Raw genomic sequence first — 18,099 nt, 5'->3', positions numbered from 1 at the left:
TCAACCCTCTCAAAAATAGCTATGGAGTTCACTTTGACCAGCGATCATTCCTCGAAACTCATTTAACGCATTCAGTCCTGACAGCATTTAAGAATTGGGTTTACGATCCTTGTCATTGTCTTCAATTTGAAGGAATGGTCAGATCACAGCAGATTACTGAGGAAGGAGTGTAAGCAAGCTGTTGCCTCACAGCGCCGGAGACCTAGGTTCAATCCCGACTCTGGCTGCTGTGTGGAGTTTGCACGTTCTCCTGTAGTTGTATGGGTTTCCTCCCACATCCCAAAGACGTGCAGATTGGTAGGTTAATTGGCCACTGTAAACTGCCTAATGTATAGGTGAGTGATCAAATCCAGAGGGAATAAATGAGAATAAAAACTGAGATTGATGGAGACTCACCAGTCCTGATACAGGGTTTCAACCTGAAACACCAATTCCTTTCCCCCTCTCCCCCAAAGATGCTGCTCAATCCAGAGTTTCTCCAGCAGAATGTTTGTTGAATGAGATTGATGGAGGTTTAGTGTAAATGGGTGGTTAAGGGTCAGCATGGACTTGGTGGGCTGAAGGGCCTGTTTCTGTGCTTTATGACTCTATAATTGATAGTTTGCCATGCCATGTTCCTCCGAGGTCAGGGAGTGTATCTTTCAGCACAACTGCTTCTAAAACGGTCAAATTGCTCCCCAGATTGGATAAATAAGTTCACTCTGAACCCAATCAGTTAATGTTGTAAGTACAACTTCATCAGCTTTTCTAATGTGAAAATATTTTCTTTTGCCTTAGAATTTGCCTCAGTAATGGATAGACATCACCTCAACTCCAAAGTGTCAATAAAGTGAGATGTGAATTTCGATTATGGCTGCATTCCATAATAGATATGGTTCTTCTGAATTGCTTTGCATAGACAATTATATCAAGGCACTGATGCTTTAATCAAAAGAAAGGTATCATATGAAGTCCAGAAATTAACAATATGCTATACTGGGATTACCAATGCAGTCAATGAAGTTCCCTCCAATGGTTGAGTACAGTAGAAGTGAAGAATTTCCTTTCGATAAATTTCAATTGCTTTAATGGCTTTAACACATTTAGTTTCATTGTACAAGCTACTTTACAATGTGTCCAACCCCTGCCATTTATTACAATATCTGTAAAAGTGATTATGAATATTCACAATGTATAAAATACATCATTTGTACAGTGAACAATCTAAACCTTCACCAGTAGTAGATCAATGGAAGTTTGTTTCAGTTCAACAATCCAGGTTCAATGTGACCAAGTTAAAGCACTGCCATTCAGATGTCAAGCAGATTAAGACTTTATACAGGCCAAAGCATCAAGTTCTATACTGAAGGGGATTCACTTAGAAACATACAAACTGGCAAAATTAAGGTTGTTGACCTAAATTAAAAAAAAGCCTCTGGATCGGTAGCAGCTGCAAGAGGAAGTATTGCTGTTGCTTTATTTGACAACAAAAGTAAGAAGTCACTTTTAAAATAATTAGTGGAAATATAGCAGATATCTTTAAAAGTTTTCACTTCTACATTTTAGTATGTACCTGAAAAAGTACATTAGCTAAATATCAATGGCATAGCGCCCAGTATCTTTCATTAAACATTACAAATAGCTATTTTTCTTCCAACATTCTTCAAATATACACCCCTTCCCCCTGTAGCTCAAACATAAAAAGTACTCTGTTAAATTTCTTTTATAAATGTACAGAGGTGCTTGTAAAGCTACACTTTATAAAACATCCTGCTTCCATGGCATTTTATATGATGCTCAGTAAAGGTAGTGTTTGAATAACACTAAAGTACTGGTGGGCCCCATCGATAGGTGATAAAGATATTTTAAGTTCTTCATCATTATTTGTTGTGTGGAGTTCAAGGCTAACTAAGAAAATGGAAACTATTATTTAGACTGCACAGGCATCATTCCGAATTCTAGAGTTCTAAAGTTGAGATGTACTTAAGTTAAGATGTACTACAAATGAATGACCCACAATAGGGAACTCACCCTGCCCCGTTCCAATGAGAACTGAGCAAAATATCAAATACATTATTCCCTTCATGATGATCGATGTTGATCCAGGTAATAGTATTTCTATTCCACAGATTGGTATACGAGAGGTATTAGCCTAGATTTTCCCATTCAGACATTTACAGGGAATGCAGATGACAAAGAAAAAGCAACAATTCATACCACAGTCAGCATTTCTAATAATATAAACTACACATAAAACAAATAATGAGAGAGGTAATGTGAGATCAATTTGACTTTGTATTACAAGAGGAGAACTGTGAGAAATAAATAGGTCTCAATACATTTCTTAAAATTTCTGATAAATAATTTATGTATCTTTTAATTTCTTCTCTAGTTCTTCAAAGGCTTTAATGTTTACTTCATCTAATTCATCTTGGACCTGCAATGAAAAATAATCCAATGAGAAGTCTCAAAAGAATCCATGGATTTCTTAAACCATCTTGGATAAACATCTACTTACTCCTGAAAATACACTTCCATAAATACAAAAGTTTAATAAAAGATACGTTTCATAATTCTTTAGTCATCAAATTATTTTTTGCAATTGTCCCAAAGCATGAACAAAATTCAAAGAGAAACAAAGGACTGCAGATGCTGGAATCTGGATGAAAAACACGATGACGCTGAAGGAACTCAGCAGGCCAGGCAGCATCCGTGGAGAAAAGCAGGCGGTCAACGTTTTGGGTCAGGACAAGATAGGAAAAGGGGGAGCCCAATATATAGGAGGGAAAAGCAGAGCAGTGATAGGTGGACAAAAGAGCGGATGGCAGGGTGGGCACAAGGTGACTGGTAGGTGCGGGGGAGGAGGGGAGAGCTGATCCACCAGGGGATGGGTCAAAGGCAAGGAGAGAAAGGAAGAAAAAGGAACAAAGGGGGGGGGGAGAAAAATAGCGAGATAGGCTAGGAAAGGGAAGAAGAGAATAGTGATCATAATTCTATCTCCTTTACGTTAGCACTGGAGAGGAATAGGAACAGACTAGGAAGGTGTTTACTTGGAGTAAAGGGAATTATGAGGCTCTCAGGCAGGAAATTGGAAGATTAAATTGGGAACAGATGTTCTCTGGGAAAAATACAGAAGATATGTGGCAAATATTCAGGGGGTATTTGTGTGGAGCTCTGCATAGACATGTTCCGATGAGACAGGGGAGTCACGAGAGGATACAGGAACTGTGGTGTACGAAGGCTATAACAAATCTAGTCAAAAGGAAGAGAAAAGCATACAAAAGGTACAGAGAGAGGTAAATGTTAGAGATCTAGAAGAGTACAAGGCTAAAAGGAAGGAACTTAAGAAAGAGATTAGGAGAGCCAGAAGGGGACATGAGAAGGCCTTGGAGGGCAGGATTAAGGAAAACACCAAGGCATTCTACAAGTATGTGAAGAGTAAGAGGATGAGATGTGAAAGGATAGGGCCTATCAAGTGCAGCAGTGGGAAAGTGTGTATGGATCTGGAAGAAATAGCGGAGGTACTTAATGAATACTTTATGTCAGTATTCACTACGGAAAAAGATTTGGGGGATTGTAGTGGGGACTTGCAGCGGCCTGAAAAGCTTGAGCATGTACATATTAGGAAAGAGGAGGTGCTGAAACTTTTGGAAAGCATCAAGTTAGATAAGTCACCGGGACTGGATGAGATGTACCCCAGGCTGCTGTGGGAGGCGAGGGAGGAGACTGCAGAGCCTCTGATGATGATCTTTGCATCGTCGATGGAGACGGGAGAGGTTCCGGGAGGGTTGCAGATGTTGTTCCCTTATTCAAGAAGGGGAGTAGGGATAGCCCAGGGAATTATAGACCGGTGAGTCACCTCAGTGGTTGGTAAGCTGATGGAGAAGATCCTGAGAGGCGGGATTTATGAACATTTGAAGAGGTATAATATGACTAGGAATAGTCAGCATGGCTTTGTCAAGGGCAGGTCCTGTCTTACGAGCCTGATTGAATTTTTTGAGGATGTGACTAAGCACATCGATGAAGGGAGAGTAGTAGATGTAGTGTATATGGATTTCAGCAAGGTGTTTGATAAAGTACCCCATGCGAGGCTTATGGACAAGGTGAGGAGACATGGGATCTAAGGGGACATTGCAATGTGGATCCAGAACTGGCAGGCCCACAGAAGGCAAAGAGTGGTTGTTGAAAGGTCGTATTCTGAATGGATGTTGGTGACCAGTGGTGTACCTCAGGGATCTATACTGGGACCCTTACTCTTTGTGATTTTTATAAACAACCTGGATGAGGAAGTGGAGGGGTGGATTAGTAAGTTTGCGGATGACACAAAGGTTGGGGGTGTTGTGGATAGTTTGGAGGGCTGAGGTTACAGAGGGACATAGATAGGATGCAGAGTTGGGCTGAGAAGTGGCAGATGCAGTTCAACCCAGATAAGTGTGAAGTGGTTCATTTTGGTAGGTCAAATATGTTGGGGGAATATAGTATTAATGGTAGGACTCTTGGCAGTGTGGAGGATCACAGGGATCTTGGAGTCCGAGTCCATAGGACGCTCAAAGCGGCTGCGCAGGTTGATTCTGTGGCTAAGAAGACATATGGTGTATTGTCCTTCATCAATCGGGGAATTGAATTTAGGAACTGAGAGGTATTTTTGCAGCTATATAGGTCCCTGGTCAGACCACTTGGGAGTATTGTGCTCAGTTCTGGTCGCCTCACTACAGGAAAGATGTGGAAGCCATAGAGAGGGTGCAAAGGAGATTTACAAGGATGCTGCCTGGAATGCAGAGCATGCCTTATGAAAGCAGATTGAGGGAACTCGGCCTTTTCTCCTTGGAGAGACGGAGGATGAGGGGGGACCTGATAGAGGTGTATAAGATGATGAGAGGTATTGATCGGGTGGATAGTAAGAGGCTTTTCCCTAGAGCTGAAATGGTGGCCACAAGAGGACATAGGTTTAAGGTGCTGGAGAGTAGATATAGAGGAGATGTCAGGGGTAAGTTTTTTACTCAGAGAGTGGTGAGTGCGTGGAATGGGCTGCCGGAAACGGTGGTGGAGGCGGATACAATAGGGTCTTTCAAGAGACTGTTAGACAGGTACATGGAGCTGAGTAAAATAGAGGGCTATGGGTAAGCCTAGTAATTTCTAGGGTAGGGACATGTTCAGCACAGCTTTGTGGGCCGAAGGACCTGAATGGTGCTGTAGTTTTTATGTTCTAGAAGAAGTATGGTGGGGTGGGGGGGTTGTGGGGATTACTTAAAGTGGGAGAATTCAATGTTCATGCCATTAGGCTGCAAGTTAGGTGGGGGTGTAGAGGTATGAAGGGGAGGCCTTTGCTGAGAACAGACTGCCTAGCTTCAGAGAGAGGGAGGGGTTAATTTTGAACAAGATTCAAAATTAACTTTCTGGTAAATAAACTAGATTTTGAATAACATCAAACTCAAACTGGGAAGAGAGGACTTGAAGCCAATATGTCACACAAGAACAAAATGCTGGAAACCTGGCAATATTTTTAAAACTGAAGGATAAAACTATACTAATAGAAAAAAAAGGATAAGAAATATGAAAGCAACTGAAGATAGTTAACATATGAGCAGAGTTTAATTTTCAGTATTTTCTTTTCAAAACAATTAGTTTCCCTTAAACCATGCTCATTCCACAGCTTTCTATAGATCATACATAAAAATAATAGATGACAAGACAATTAACATCAATCATAAGAATCAACGATAAAAAAAATGAAGATGCAAAGCTGCTCAGCACACTTACAAACAATCAAAGAAAAAAAATAGAAAAATAAAAACATTGATGCAGTGGCAACAGCAAGGTTAAAGGATTAGATCTGGCCCAAGCTAAATTTAAGACCAACCAAAAATATTAAATAGTGCTGAAAATTGAATGAAACGCATAAGACAGATTGATGCAAAGAATATGTAGTCCAGGATATAAACTGCAGAAGCAAGAAAAGATCAAATGTCAAAGGGAGTGATGGGTAACAAAGTAAGAGCATAGGCTTTTGGAAGACATTGATCTTACGGGGAGGAGTACATGGAATGACACACTGGAGTGCATTGGAATAATCAAGTCTAGGTGTAACAAAGGCATGAATGAGGGTTTCAGCTGATGAACTACTGAGCTGAATAAAGTAATGGAAGTGGAAATATATGGTCTATGTTTGCACATTTATCTGTGCCATTCTTGCTTTAGACTCTGAGCAACTAATTTCTAACAATTCTCTACTTGTGTTATTTCATACTTTACCTGTTCTACTTCATCAACTTCAGGAATGTAAAACTGTAACATATTTTGTATTCCACTTTTTAAAGTAATGACTGAGCTTGGGCAGCCAGTGCAAGACCCCAATAATTTTAACTTCACAACACCATTTTCAAAACCTTTAAAAATGACGTCTCCTCCATCTTCCTGCACAGTAGGCCTGGAAAGGTGAAACAAGATATGACAACTTAATGTTTTAATGTGATGCTACAACTGTTGACTTATTTGAACACTGTACAGTATGAAACTAAATCAAAAAGAATCGCAGCAAGGTTCTGGCACTCAACTGTTGAATATTACTGTTAAATATGTTTTTTTTAAATTAAATCAAACTCAAGGGAGCTATAATCTGTCAGAGGTTCTGTGAATAAAGCAAAACATTCAGGACTATGAAAATCTTGTATGTTGTAAAATATCTTTTTTTTCTTCTTATATCTTTCTCTGCCTGGCCTTTTAACCTCTCCCTTGAATGTTTTACATTATTTCTTCTCCATTCCACTCAATGTTATCTTTAGGTACTTCTGGTGGGAAACTGCTTTTCAAAATATTTCAGCTTTGCACACTACTAGAAATCAGGTTCATTTTTTTTGGCAAATGCTATGCGATACATATGGAGATCTGGGTGATGGAAGCAAGTACTCTCACAACATTTAAATATGTAGACAAACAGATGAATTGCCAAGGCATAGAAGGCTATGGCAAGTGCCAGTAAATGGGATTAGTGTAGATAGGTAACTGATGGTTGTCATGGTGGACTGAAGAGCCTGTGCTGTACAACTTTAACTGCGAACTTTTATGTCTGGGACTGTTAGAACTGGGGAATACAGGCTCAAAATTATCAATTTTGCATTTATACAGAAAATACTTCATTTCTACTTTATGAGACTTTGGAGCTCAAATGAAAATCAACTAAAAAAATGTTGAGGAGTGACATAATTTACATCTGAAGTATTTTGACAGAGCATCTAGAAACTTTTTCTATAAAACCTTAAGAATTAGATCCTGGTGATTTGAGAAAGAAGAAACACTCTTCGTGGCAGAAGTGTGAAGCACCCCCAGAGAAAGTTGTAGGTTTTAACGAATAATTTTAAATTTTGGTTTAGTAGATTGTTGCCGGCTGATACCTTCAAGGGATATGCAGTGAAAAATTGGTGTGAGGATATAGATCAGCCAAGATCTCACTGAATAGTGAAAAGGGCTTAAAAGGCTGAATGGCTTATATTCCCACTGGATGTCAAATAATCACCAAGGCCACTTTGACAAAATTTTCCCTGTCAATAAGACCAGCCATCGTTAATTGTAAATAATGGCTCAACTCACACGAGATGCTGACCAGGACTGAGTAAAACAGGTTACATGAGGGTCTTCAATGGCTATGGCATTTTTGACCACTAGTGCCTTGGAATCAAATGGACTCTGTTAAAGACGATATTGGACATTGACGGAGTAACAAAGTGGAAGAAAGATTCAATGCCCTTGCATCAACATCCAGGACTTCCATACATAACACTATGTGCATGGCATGACAACCACAGCCAGTTAAGTCCTGCCGTCACCCTCTCAGGGGAACTGGGGATAAGTACTATATGGTGCGCACATCTCAATTAAAACCAGATGTAACCATTAGAAAACAAAATACCTTATTCTTGTATCCAGCAGTTCCCTGATCATTGCAACCACTTCATCATCCTCCTCACTCTCTGAGGGGGCTAGATGATAAAAATAGATAAAATGCAGTTCAAATAGTACACCTCCACCACCTTTCAATAGCTTAATTTGATAATTTAAAATAACTACAAACTGACCTCCAACTAACAGTCACTTGCTACATATTGTTAATACAGAAGAGAAACCAACATCATCTTCGAGGGAAAACAATTAATATCTGAATGAGACACCATTACACAATAGGGAACAAATGATGCACTGGAGATTCCAGTTCCCGATCAGCACACGACTTCCACAGGTCGACCTCCACCTGTGTTGCCAACGGGTGTGTTTCCTTAATGTCGGGTGCTAAATTGTAATATCAATGGTGTGGCTTCAAAGAAATTCCACTCGGGGAAGACATCAAGCAACCCAATGACACACGGATCATTTTTTGTGTAACTTCGGGATTTTAGAACGACAAGAGGGGCTAGGCAAACAACAGACTACAGCAGTGGTGATACGTGACTTTATCCAACTAAGGTGGGATGTAGATTAGAGAGATTATGCGGATTAGGCAAGCCTCAGGAAGGAGGGTGCTTGCTATACTGATGATTCAAGAGCCATTAATCCTCCTGAGGCCTCAGCGCCAGTACAGATGAACATAATTAGTCACAGATGCTTTTGAAAATCCTGATGGTGGCAGGCAGTAGTTGGTCTCCTTCATGCCTTTACAGAGCCCTACAGAGAATAGCAAACAAAGTCCAAGGTGGGGGGGTGGGGAGGGAAGAAAAGTAGGACATGTCCCCATCAACACCTATAAGGGATCAGAAACTCCTACGGATAGTGGAAGTTCATCCAAATGGAATGATTATTAGGAGCAAAACCATAATGTTTAACATATACCCATGTATAAATGGAAGTATGAGTGATCTGGAATAAAGGGTCTCCCTGGGAGAAAAGAGTTTTAGTTGTGGATGTATGACCCGGGATTGTAGGGCTAACAGGTCTTATAAACTGAATTTTGTCACAGGTCAGAGATTGAAAAAGTGAGAAAATTTGGGAGACTGTTCAAGTTTTAATTAACGTGAAGGACTTTGAATATACTATATATGTTTCTATAATACCTAATTTACAAAACTCATTTGCTTTAAAGCCTTAAAGTTTACAAGTCTGTGTTGGAATGTGTTTTAACTATCCTCCCTGTTCAACCCACAGCAGCACGTCATATTTTGTTTTTAAACCGACTTAAAGTGTTTGAATACCGGGTTTTAAAATGTTGCAGAGGGTTTGGCAAATTTGAGTTCCTTTTGACTCATATAGGAGTGGGGAGAGAGAGATAGAGTGTATGTAAGCACATGAGGAAGTGAAAAAGCTGTTAGGTATTTGTTAAGTCTCAGCTGAGATGGAATTACAATTAATCCCAAATTCTGTCTAAAACAGTTTCATACCAGGGAATAATATGTGATTAAGTGGAAGACTGTGTTCTTTAATGTGAAACAAAGTTGCAGGAAATGTCACTTGAAGCTGTGCGAATGCAAGAGCTGCTTTTTGCTCTGCCTACTTTATTCTCTTACTTTAGAAGTTTTATTTCACTGTGTATTTTTTTTTCAATTTTACAGTTACTTTCAAAATCCTAAAGGAAAGACACACAGGTTCTTAATTAGACTAGTTAAATAAAGGCAGTGTCACAAGAGCAAAACAAAAGCTGGGTATCTTGCAGTGAAGACTCACTTGTCTTAAGTCTTTCCAGATATTCAGGGCACAGGCAGAATATGATGGAAAGTTCTCCACTTGCCTGGATGCCTGCAGCTGTAGTAACATATACCTCAGTACTATCCATGACAAACTAACCTGCCAAGTTGGCTTTCCTTCTACCATCCTGAACATTCATTCCCTTTACTATCTGGACATGAACTTTCCAAGGCTTCTTAAACAGCATCTATTGATCCAGTCACCTTGACTATTGACAAAGGTAGCAACTGCATAGGAACATCACCAGCTTCAAGTTTACCCTCAAATTAAATATTATCCTGGTGTGGAAATGTACCATGGTTCCTACATAATCATTGGGTTGAAGTTTGGAACTCTCAACTGAACAGCAACATGGGAATAGATTCACAACAAGATTACAGGCATTCAAAGCTGCTCACCACCAGTGTTTCATGAGCAATGCATGTAACGTAACAGCTACCAGAAAGATATCTGAGCCCACATTCAACAAAGAATGACATACAATCGAAGATTATGACAAAAATCCTTTTATTCAGCATGGGAACACGATCCCATCTAAAATCAAACAAATATTTCTGATGACAAAAGTAAAAAAAAATCCAGATGCTGGAAATCCAAAATAAAAACCAAATGCCACAAATTGTAAGTTGTAAAGGGGGGAGGGAACAAAATCATAAGAGACCAAAAGAGACTGATTGACAGAAAATACGATAGTGTTGGCTGAGCGAAGGTGGCGAGGCTCATTAAACCCAGCTAATTTATATGGAGGAGAAGGAAGAGATAGTTTACGTTTTTGTTTTAATGAGATACTGGCCAAAGGTAATTTTCGTATCCATTTTTCTTTCTTCCCCAAATGTTATCAGGTCCAACTTAGTCCGTATTGATTCCAACTGAAATTTCACCCACGTTATGATCCACCCATGATTACAGATACAGGCAGGCTTTCCTGCATTTCTTGACTCACTGTTCTCAACACATTCTGAGATCCTTGCTTTATGCCATGTGCAGGCACATGTAGAGTCGAGAACTCTCTCTCCAACAGCTTTCAATTATAGGGGATGACCCATTGGATATTAAGGCCAGTAGGCGTAAGGGAGCTCTATCCTACCTCTGGGTAAGAAAAGAGTGGTTGACAGCAGAAATGGAATAAATGTCTTTGAGAATCCAGTCAACTGTAGTGGAAAGGTTGCCACTGTTAAGGAAAGCGGAAGGCATCTTGGAAGACATAGAAAATATCATCATTAGAGCAGAAGAAATCATCACGTCAGGCTTGGAATTCATTGAGATGGGGATGAAGCTGAGGTCTTTGAGGACAGATCATGGAACTGTGGACCAAGCACCTTTGAGACTTTGGACCTTTTCGCCATTCCAATGAAGGCTAATGCAAGCTTGAAAAACAACATTCTATATTCCTGTAGTCACAGTACCATCCTCAAGCCATAACAATGAATTCGACAATTTCAGCAAACCAGACTTTACAGTTGGTTTTTGAACTAGCTAGTTCCGATGAAAGGTGCAACATTAATTCACTCTTTGTTCTCTCTACAAATACCCCCTGACTTCTTGGTATTTCCAGCAACTGCAGTTTCAGTATTTTTTCCCTCTGTCCTAATTAATCTTCTATTCACAACTTGCCCAGCCAGATCAGATATGACAAACAAGGCTCTCTTAGTTGCTGCCACTACCTTATACGTCATTCAATGTGACATGGTCTCTACCCTGTCACACACATTGCCTTTGTTCTCTCCACCCCTCCCACTTCTCTACAACTTAAAACTTGTTTCTCTCTCTATAGATGCTGCCTGTCTGTGTCAAAATTATGGGTAAAGAAATGCATATCATCAGTGCAAAGAACATTTCTCCTAGCAATGATGCAAAAATATACTTTTTAATAAGTGTAATTCACCCTGAACATGAACTGAGAAAAGTTCAAGAGAAAATGTCAAGTTATAAAATGTAATAAAAATACAACGAAACAGCAGAGGAAATTTTAAAAAAAAGATCCATGAAGCTTTAGTAAATGCTTTCAAATATTTAAAAAGAATATTATATAAATCTAGAGCAGTATTGTACATGGAGCCTGAGAATACCTGGTATATGCTGGCCTGACTATATCTGTAGCACATATTAACACCGCTGCAGCAGTAACCCTCCTGATCCAATAGATTAATCCCCCAATGAGGGCAGCCAGAAGCACTAGCTTTTGGATGATAAGTTAAACAGAGGTCCTTGTCCACCCACTCCGATGGATGCAAAAGAAGCAGGGATTTTAGTGTTCAGATCAAGTTTATCCCTTAGCCAGCATCAGTAAAACAAATTATCAGCTCAATTATCTCTTTGGGGTTTAAAGAACCTTTGTGTGTGCAAATTGATGATTGGGATTCACAGCTCTATACACATCAAAAAGTCAATGCTGTAACATTGTCCAAAATGCCTTTGTATTCTTTGTCCTGCCAACAATAAGTATACAAGCTACAAATCATTAGGATCAACCCAAGACAATAATCCTAACATTCTTTCTCTACCTCAGCGTTTCCTGTATTTTTATTTCTTATTTGATTATATTCCACATTTTACATGAGTTCAGTACACTCTATGGAGGCTGGCAGATGTGTGAAATTCAATTAGGAGAATGGTGAGAAAAATAAACATTTTCTGTTTTTCCCCAAAATATTCATAAAACATTCAATGAAACCATAGAAACATGTCACTATCTTCATTCACTTTACAAAGCCTTTTCAATACACTCACTTATAATGCATCAACTGATGTTTCATCCTGAAGCATTGTATCTGTGTTTGAGACTGTTACATGGGACTCAGCCCCTCAGTGTCCAGTGGGGGAGGACCTTAGACTGTGGTCCTCCCTGGAGCCTTTCCAGTGGCTGCAGCAAGCTTCAGTCCATTCCTCAGCAAGCACTCCTGCAACTTGGAACATGCCACTCAGCAGCATTCCTCTGCAGATACGTATCTGCTTACACTGGAAGGCCAAAGTGCGTCTTTCACCAAGCTGGATGATCTTCCAGCAGCAGTTGTTGTTTGACTCAGTCTGTGTCCCTGGAAGCAGTCTATAGAACAGAAGGTCCTGTGTTATGCCAGCTGCTTTCGATGAACCTCAACAAAGACCACTGCATCCTTTCCAAACCTTCAGCAATCACAGTTCCTAAGAAGTGGATGAGTGCAGATATCTTTAGGCCAATGTGGACTGGGATTGAGGCTCCAGCTGTGCATGGATAGTGTGACGGGGAGGGCCCTTTTCACCACCAGCCAGGAAAGATTTGTTGAATGTTTTGGTGATGAACCACTCTACAGGATTGATCCACTGTCTCCTTCTCTGGCAGGGCCTTCAGGACATTCCATGCAGATCACTGCCTAATTGACTTTTGGTTAAAAATGTTTAACTGCAGAAACCTTTCTACAAGAGACAGGTGCAACAGCACAGTCCAAATGAATGGAATTTTCCACAGCAATGAGGCCAGGTCCATAGTGACAACTGGTGTTTAGTTTCATGGGTTCTACAGACAGCTTGATGCAGGCCAACACAAAGGAGACCATCAGGATGAAGGCCACATTGAAGGCATCTTCCCCCATTTCTCTGGAGACTGATACATCACTAGTTTGAATTTCCAGATGAAATGCAAGATGGCTTGGGTGTCTGCCTGGTACAGGAGCAGGGTATGGGCCACACTTGCATCACATGCAGCAACACTACGAACATGTCATACCTGATGGCCAGGTTCTTTTCCACTATTGAGAAGGAGCACTGCTCCCACATTACCAACTTCTGCTTTATCTTGTCTATTCACTCCGCACAATTGTTGCCCCATGCCCAGTTCCTCCAAAGAGGTACCCAGCACCTTCAGATAATCAGATCTGTTAGTGACAGAACAGAAGGATCAGCCGGACCAGTTGCCAAAGAACACATCCTTGCTTTTGTTGCTAATGACTCTGGCTACCATGGCCAGTTCAAACTCTTCGCAGATGCTGATTAAACTGTGGACTGACAGTGCGTCCAAGGAGAAGACGGCAACATCGTCCCTATACAGGGAGGCTTTGACAATTATCGATGCAGAATCAGTGGACCCAACTGCCTGTCTCCTTGCTGTACATTTCTATGACTCTATGAATGCCCCTGCTGCCTGGAATCGTCACCCCACTTAAGTCCTTGTTGATGGATTTGGCAAAAGGCTCAATACAACACAAACAAGACAGAGCAGAGAGGGCAGCCTTACTGGCTCCAGATCTGACGGGGAGATTTCTTTTTCATAGAATAGAATCATAGAACAGTACAGCACAATACAGGCCCTTTGGCCCACAATATTGTGCCGACCTTTAAACTTCGCCTAAGACTATCTAATCCCTTCCTCCCACATATCCCTCTATTTTAAATTCCTCCATATGCTTATCTAGTAATCTCTTGAATTTGACCAATGTACCTGCCTCCACCACTGCCCCAGGCAGCGCATTCCATGCCCCAACCACTCTCTGGGTAAAAATCCTTCCTCTGATATCTACCTTGAACTTTCCACCCATTACTTTAAAGCCATGCCCTCTTGTATTGAGCATTGGTGCCCTGGGAAAGAGGCGCTGGCTGTCCACTCTATCTATTCCTCTTAATATTTTGTACACCTCCATCATGTCTCCTCTCATCCTCCTTCTCTCCACAGAGTAAAGCCCTAGCTCCCTTAGTCTCGCCTCATAATGCATACTCTCTAAACCAGGCAGCATCCTGGTAAATCTCCTCTGCACCCTTTCCAACGCTTCCACATCCTTCCTATAATGAGGCGACCAGAACTGGACACAGTACTCCAAGTGTGGTCTAACCAGAATTTTGCAGAGCTGCATCATTACCTCGTGGCTCTTAAGCTCGATCCCACAACTTATGAATGCTAACATCCCATAAGCTTTCTTAACTACCCTATCCACCTGTGAGGCAACTTCCAGTGATCTGTGGAATATGAACCCCCAGATCCCTCTGTTCCTCCACACTACCCAGAATCCTGCCATTAACTCTGTACTCCTCCTTGGAGTTTGTCCTTCCAAAGCGTACCACCTCACACTTCTCCGGATTGAACTTCATCTGCCACTTCTCAGCCCAGTTCTGCATCCTACCAATGTCCCTCTGCAATCTTGGACAATCCTCCACACTATCCACAACACCACCAACCTTTGTGTCGTCTGCAAACTTGCCAAACCACCCTTCTACCCCCTCATCCAAGTCATTAATAAAAATCATGAAAAGCAGAGGTCCCAGTTTCCCACTCATTAATCTGGACTCCATTATGTCTCTGCAGGGCCATTGTATCCAAATACAGATTCACCCAAAGGCCATTTTGGAGAACATGTCAATCAAGCACACATATGATGTTTCATCAAAAGCCTTCTCCTTCTGCCCACCCACCTGTCCTCCACATAACCAATCGTATGCCGAAGCAGTCAAAGGCTCTCAAAGCTCTTCCTGCTGGGTTTGGTGTAGGCCTGACGCAGATGGATCACCTGCCCCAGAGCAAACAACTTGATTGATGATGGCCTTGGACAGAATCTTGCAACTCACAGTCAACAGTGTGAAAGATCACCAATTTCTGAATCCCTCCTCCTCTCCCTGCTGCTTGTAGATGAGGGTGATGATGCCCTTCCTCATGGATTCTGATATACTGCCATCAGAAGCAGAGAACTGTGCAATTCAGACAAGTCTGGGTCCAGCCAGTCTCAACATGCCATGTAAAAAGTCACCTGTCAGCCACCACTTCCAGGAGTTTTCTCTGTCTCAAAAGAATGGGTTGAGCTTGTCAGCTCCTTCAGGGTCTATGGGTGGGTCTGGACTTTCCCCACTTGCTGTGATCTAAAACCTCCAAGATAGAGGACAGGAAGTTCCAGTCCTCTATCTGGAGCTGTCTCTGGCCTTCCAATTGTATAGGCTGGCTTTGAAGAATTTACAGATCCTCAGTACGTCCAGCTCCAAGGACATTACCGAGCAGTCCTCTTCCTCAAGGCTGCTGATCACAAAGCTCCTCCGAGAACCTTTCTGAAGAAGTGTGAGCATATCTCAACCTGTTCCACATAACTGACTCTGGATTGGAAAATGATCTTGGAGAATTTGGAAAGGAAGGCTTGTTTTTGTTTTGTTGCAGTTGTTTCTCCACATCCACCCACATCAACAGCAGCAGGAGCAAATTTTCCATACTCTTCTGCAGTTGACAATTCCTTCTGACTCTCTCACATTCTGAACACCTCAGAGGATGAAGATCCTCTTAATGTTCAGCTTAATTGCTTCCCATGAGCGCATCAGGGAGTGAAAGAGGCGTTTCATAGTTCTCCAATTTGTGTAATGCCTTTTAAATTCCTTGATGTTTTCTGGAGTCAGCAATTTAACACTCAGCTTCCATGTCTGCCCTGCCAGCCTTCTGGTCTACCAGTAGATGACAGTCAGCCAGCAGGAGGCAGTGGTCAGAGACATGACATCAGTGTGGATCTAACCAGAGTGCTCGGGAGACAAAGAGGAAATCTTTCCAGACTAGACTGAGCCATCTGTTTTCAGTGGATTGCCACCAGCGTCCACCTGAAGACACTGCACAGCTTGGCATCCTTACTGCTTCCATCAGGATTCTGAAGACCATGTCCAGTTTGCTGTATGACCTGCTGCATCATCTAGCCTCATTGATGATGTGGGAGGACTTATCAGCCAGGACTTAACGGCCAGGATGTTTTCACTTCAACCAATGTTCCTTAAATAGTTTATTATTGTTAATAAACAGGAACTCCAAGTTCTCCAACTCAGCATTGACATTTAGGGTTTTGTGATGAATGATGAGAAGGAGATTGCTGATGAACAGAACATTTGAGAGAAAAGAATGACAAACTAAAACAATGAAAATGACCATAGGCAATAGTAGTCTCTTTATGAATACCCACAGGGAATTCCCAAATTGTACAAGTATATTTGCATGGAAAATTCTGACATGCTTAAAAATTTACTCTAATCTCAGTTAGGTGGCTCTAATAATGTGCTTGAGACAAGACAAAATACAACACTGGACTAATCATCTGAGCAGGTTTGCTATCGATCTCAGTTCTTTTTGTGTCATTCAATCTAATTTCAATACCAACCATGAAGTGCAAAGGGAAATCCTTACCAGAATCTGGTTGTGGCACACCTGTCATTAAAGGAAGGCCACTAGCAAAGAAATCCACAAGGACAGCAGAAACTTGAGGCTTAAGAACGTTCCATTCCACTTGACTTTCCTGTGAGTATTTAATTTCTTAATTATTCTCCTGCACTATGTTCAATATTTTATACAAAGCAAAACAAAAATATGGATTATGGTCACACTTACCCTAGTTATTGTAATGAAATCAGGCCCAAAAAACACACTTTTAACTCCTTCTATTTGGAACAGCTGCCTGAAAAAGAAAGCCAAGTGAGTCCTCTTTCCTGAACAGCTTCCATTCCTTATCAATATTAAACTCTTTTTGTATGCTTCTGCTTATTACACTCATATTGTTATAACTTTAACTCTTCAGTTACAAGCTGCAGCTCTGATCATTTAGCATGCAAAATGCTGGTATCCCACGCTGTGTCTGAAATATGCAGTTGTAAGAATTGAAAAAATGTAAAAAGTTCAGAACTGCATCTATTGAAAGTGTGACTGTCATTGTTCGCATGTTTTAAAGGCTGCAACAAAGGTAACAAAGAAGTAGACATACCAGAATGTTTAGATACCGAACAGTTTAGAACTTGTAGAATTATAGAGTGGTAGAGTAATACAGCATGGAAACAGGCCCTTTGGCCCAACTCACCATGCTGACCAAGATGCCCATCTAAGCAAGTCCCATTTGCCCATATCCCTCTAAACCTTTCCTATCCATGTACCTGTCTAAGTGTCTTTTAAATGTTCTTATTGTTGCAATGTTATGTGTCAGACTTCCCAAAAGGAACTTGTACTTTGAAATATTATGAGAAAGCTTCAGAGAACCTCCATTTCCTTGGGCACTGGTACCTGAATTTTCTGAAAATTGCTGGATACTCTCCAGGGCATACAGTATATACCTGCATTTGCATATGCTTTCCAACCCGAAGATCTATGACTGGTGGGTTAACATCACATGTGAACTGTCGATCTACAGGATACTCTAACTTCAGATTATGGATACAGGTCCCACTACAGAGACTCGAGCAGGTAATTTAGCTGGATTCTTGAACCCTGTACTAAGGCAGTGCTACACTGTTGGACATGCCATCTTTCAGGATAAAAGTTAAACAGTGGTCATTAAGATCCGATATAGAGAAGCTGTTGTTATCCTCAGTGTGCTAGCCAACACTTCTGGAGTTCTGGTCAATACTGTTATCAATATTAATATTGCTGTCAATATCTGGCCATTTATTTCACTGAGAGTTTGTTGTTTGCAAATTGACTGGCAGATCTCTTCTCAATGCAGCAGTGATTCAATTAGCCATAAAAAACTTTGCAACATT

The 18,099-nt window shown here is 41.0% G+C and overlaps 1 protein-coding gene across 1 annotated transcript in view; it reads right to left on the bottom strand.

Annotated features, from left to right (window-relative positions):
- Window positions 1–1,049: 1,049 nt before the first annotated feature.
- Window positions 1,050–18,099, bottom strand: part of LOC127584684 (NFU1 iron-sulfur cluster scaffold homolog, mitochondrial-like) — a 34,661-nt gene continuing 17,611 nt past the window's right edge. Inside the window, exons 4-8 of the mRNA XM_052041559.1 lie at window positions 16,961–17,027; window positions 16,760–16,868; window positions 7,886–7,955; window positions 6,232–6,406; window positions 1,050–2,416 (exon numbers count right to left, since the gene is read on the bottom strand). Of these exons, the coding sequence (XP_051897519.1) occupies window positions 2,345–2,416; window positions 6,232–6,406; window positions 7,886–7,955; window positions 16,760–16,868; window positions 16,961–17,027 (493 nt within the window). The 3' untranslated portion in view covers window positions 1,050–2,344. The remainder of the gene's footprint in view (window positions 2,417–6,231; window positions 6,407–7,885; window positions 7,956–16,759; window positions 16,869–16,960; window positions 17,028–18,099) is intronic.

This window comes from Pristis pectinata, chromosome 30 (assembly GCF_009764475.1).
Source record: "Pristis pectinata isolate sPriPec2 chromosome 30, sPriPec2.1.pri, whole genome shotgun sequence".
Taxonomy (NCBI): domain Eukaryota; kingdom Metazoa; phylum Chordata; class Chondrichthyes; order Rhinopristiformes; family Pristidae; genus Pristis; species Pristis pectinata.
The sequence above is the reverse complement of the archived record's forward strand: the minus strand, read 5'-3'. Positions and strand labels throughout refer to the sequence as shown.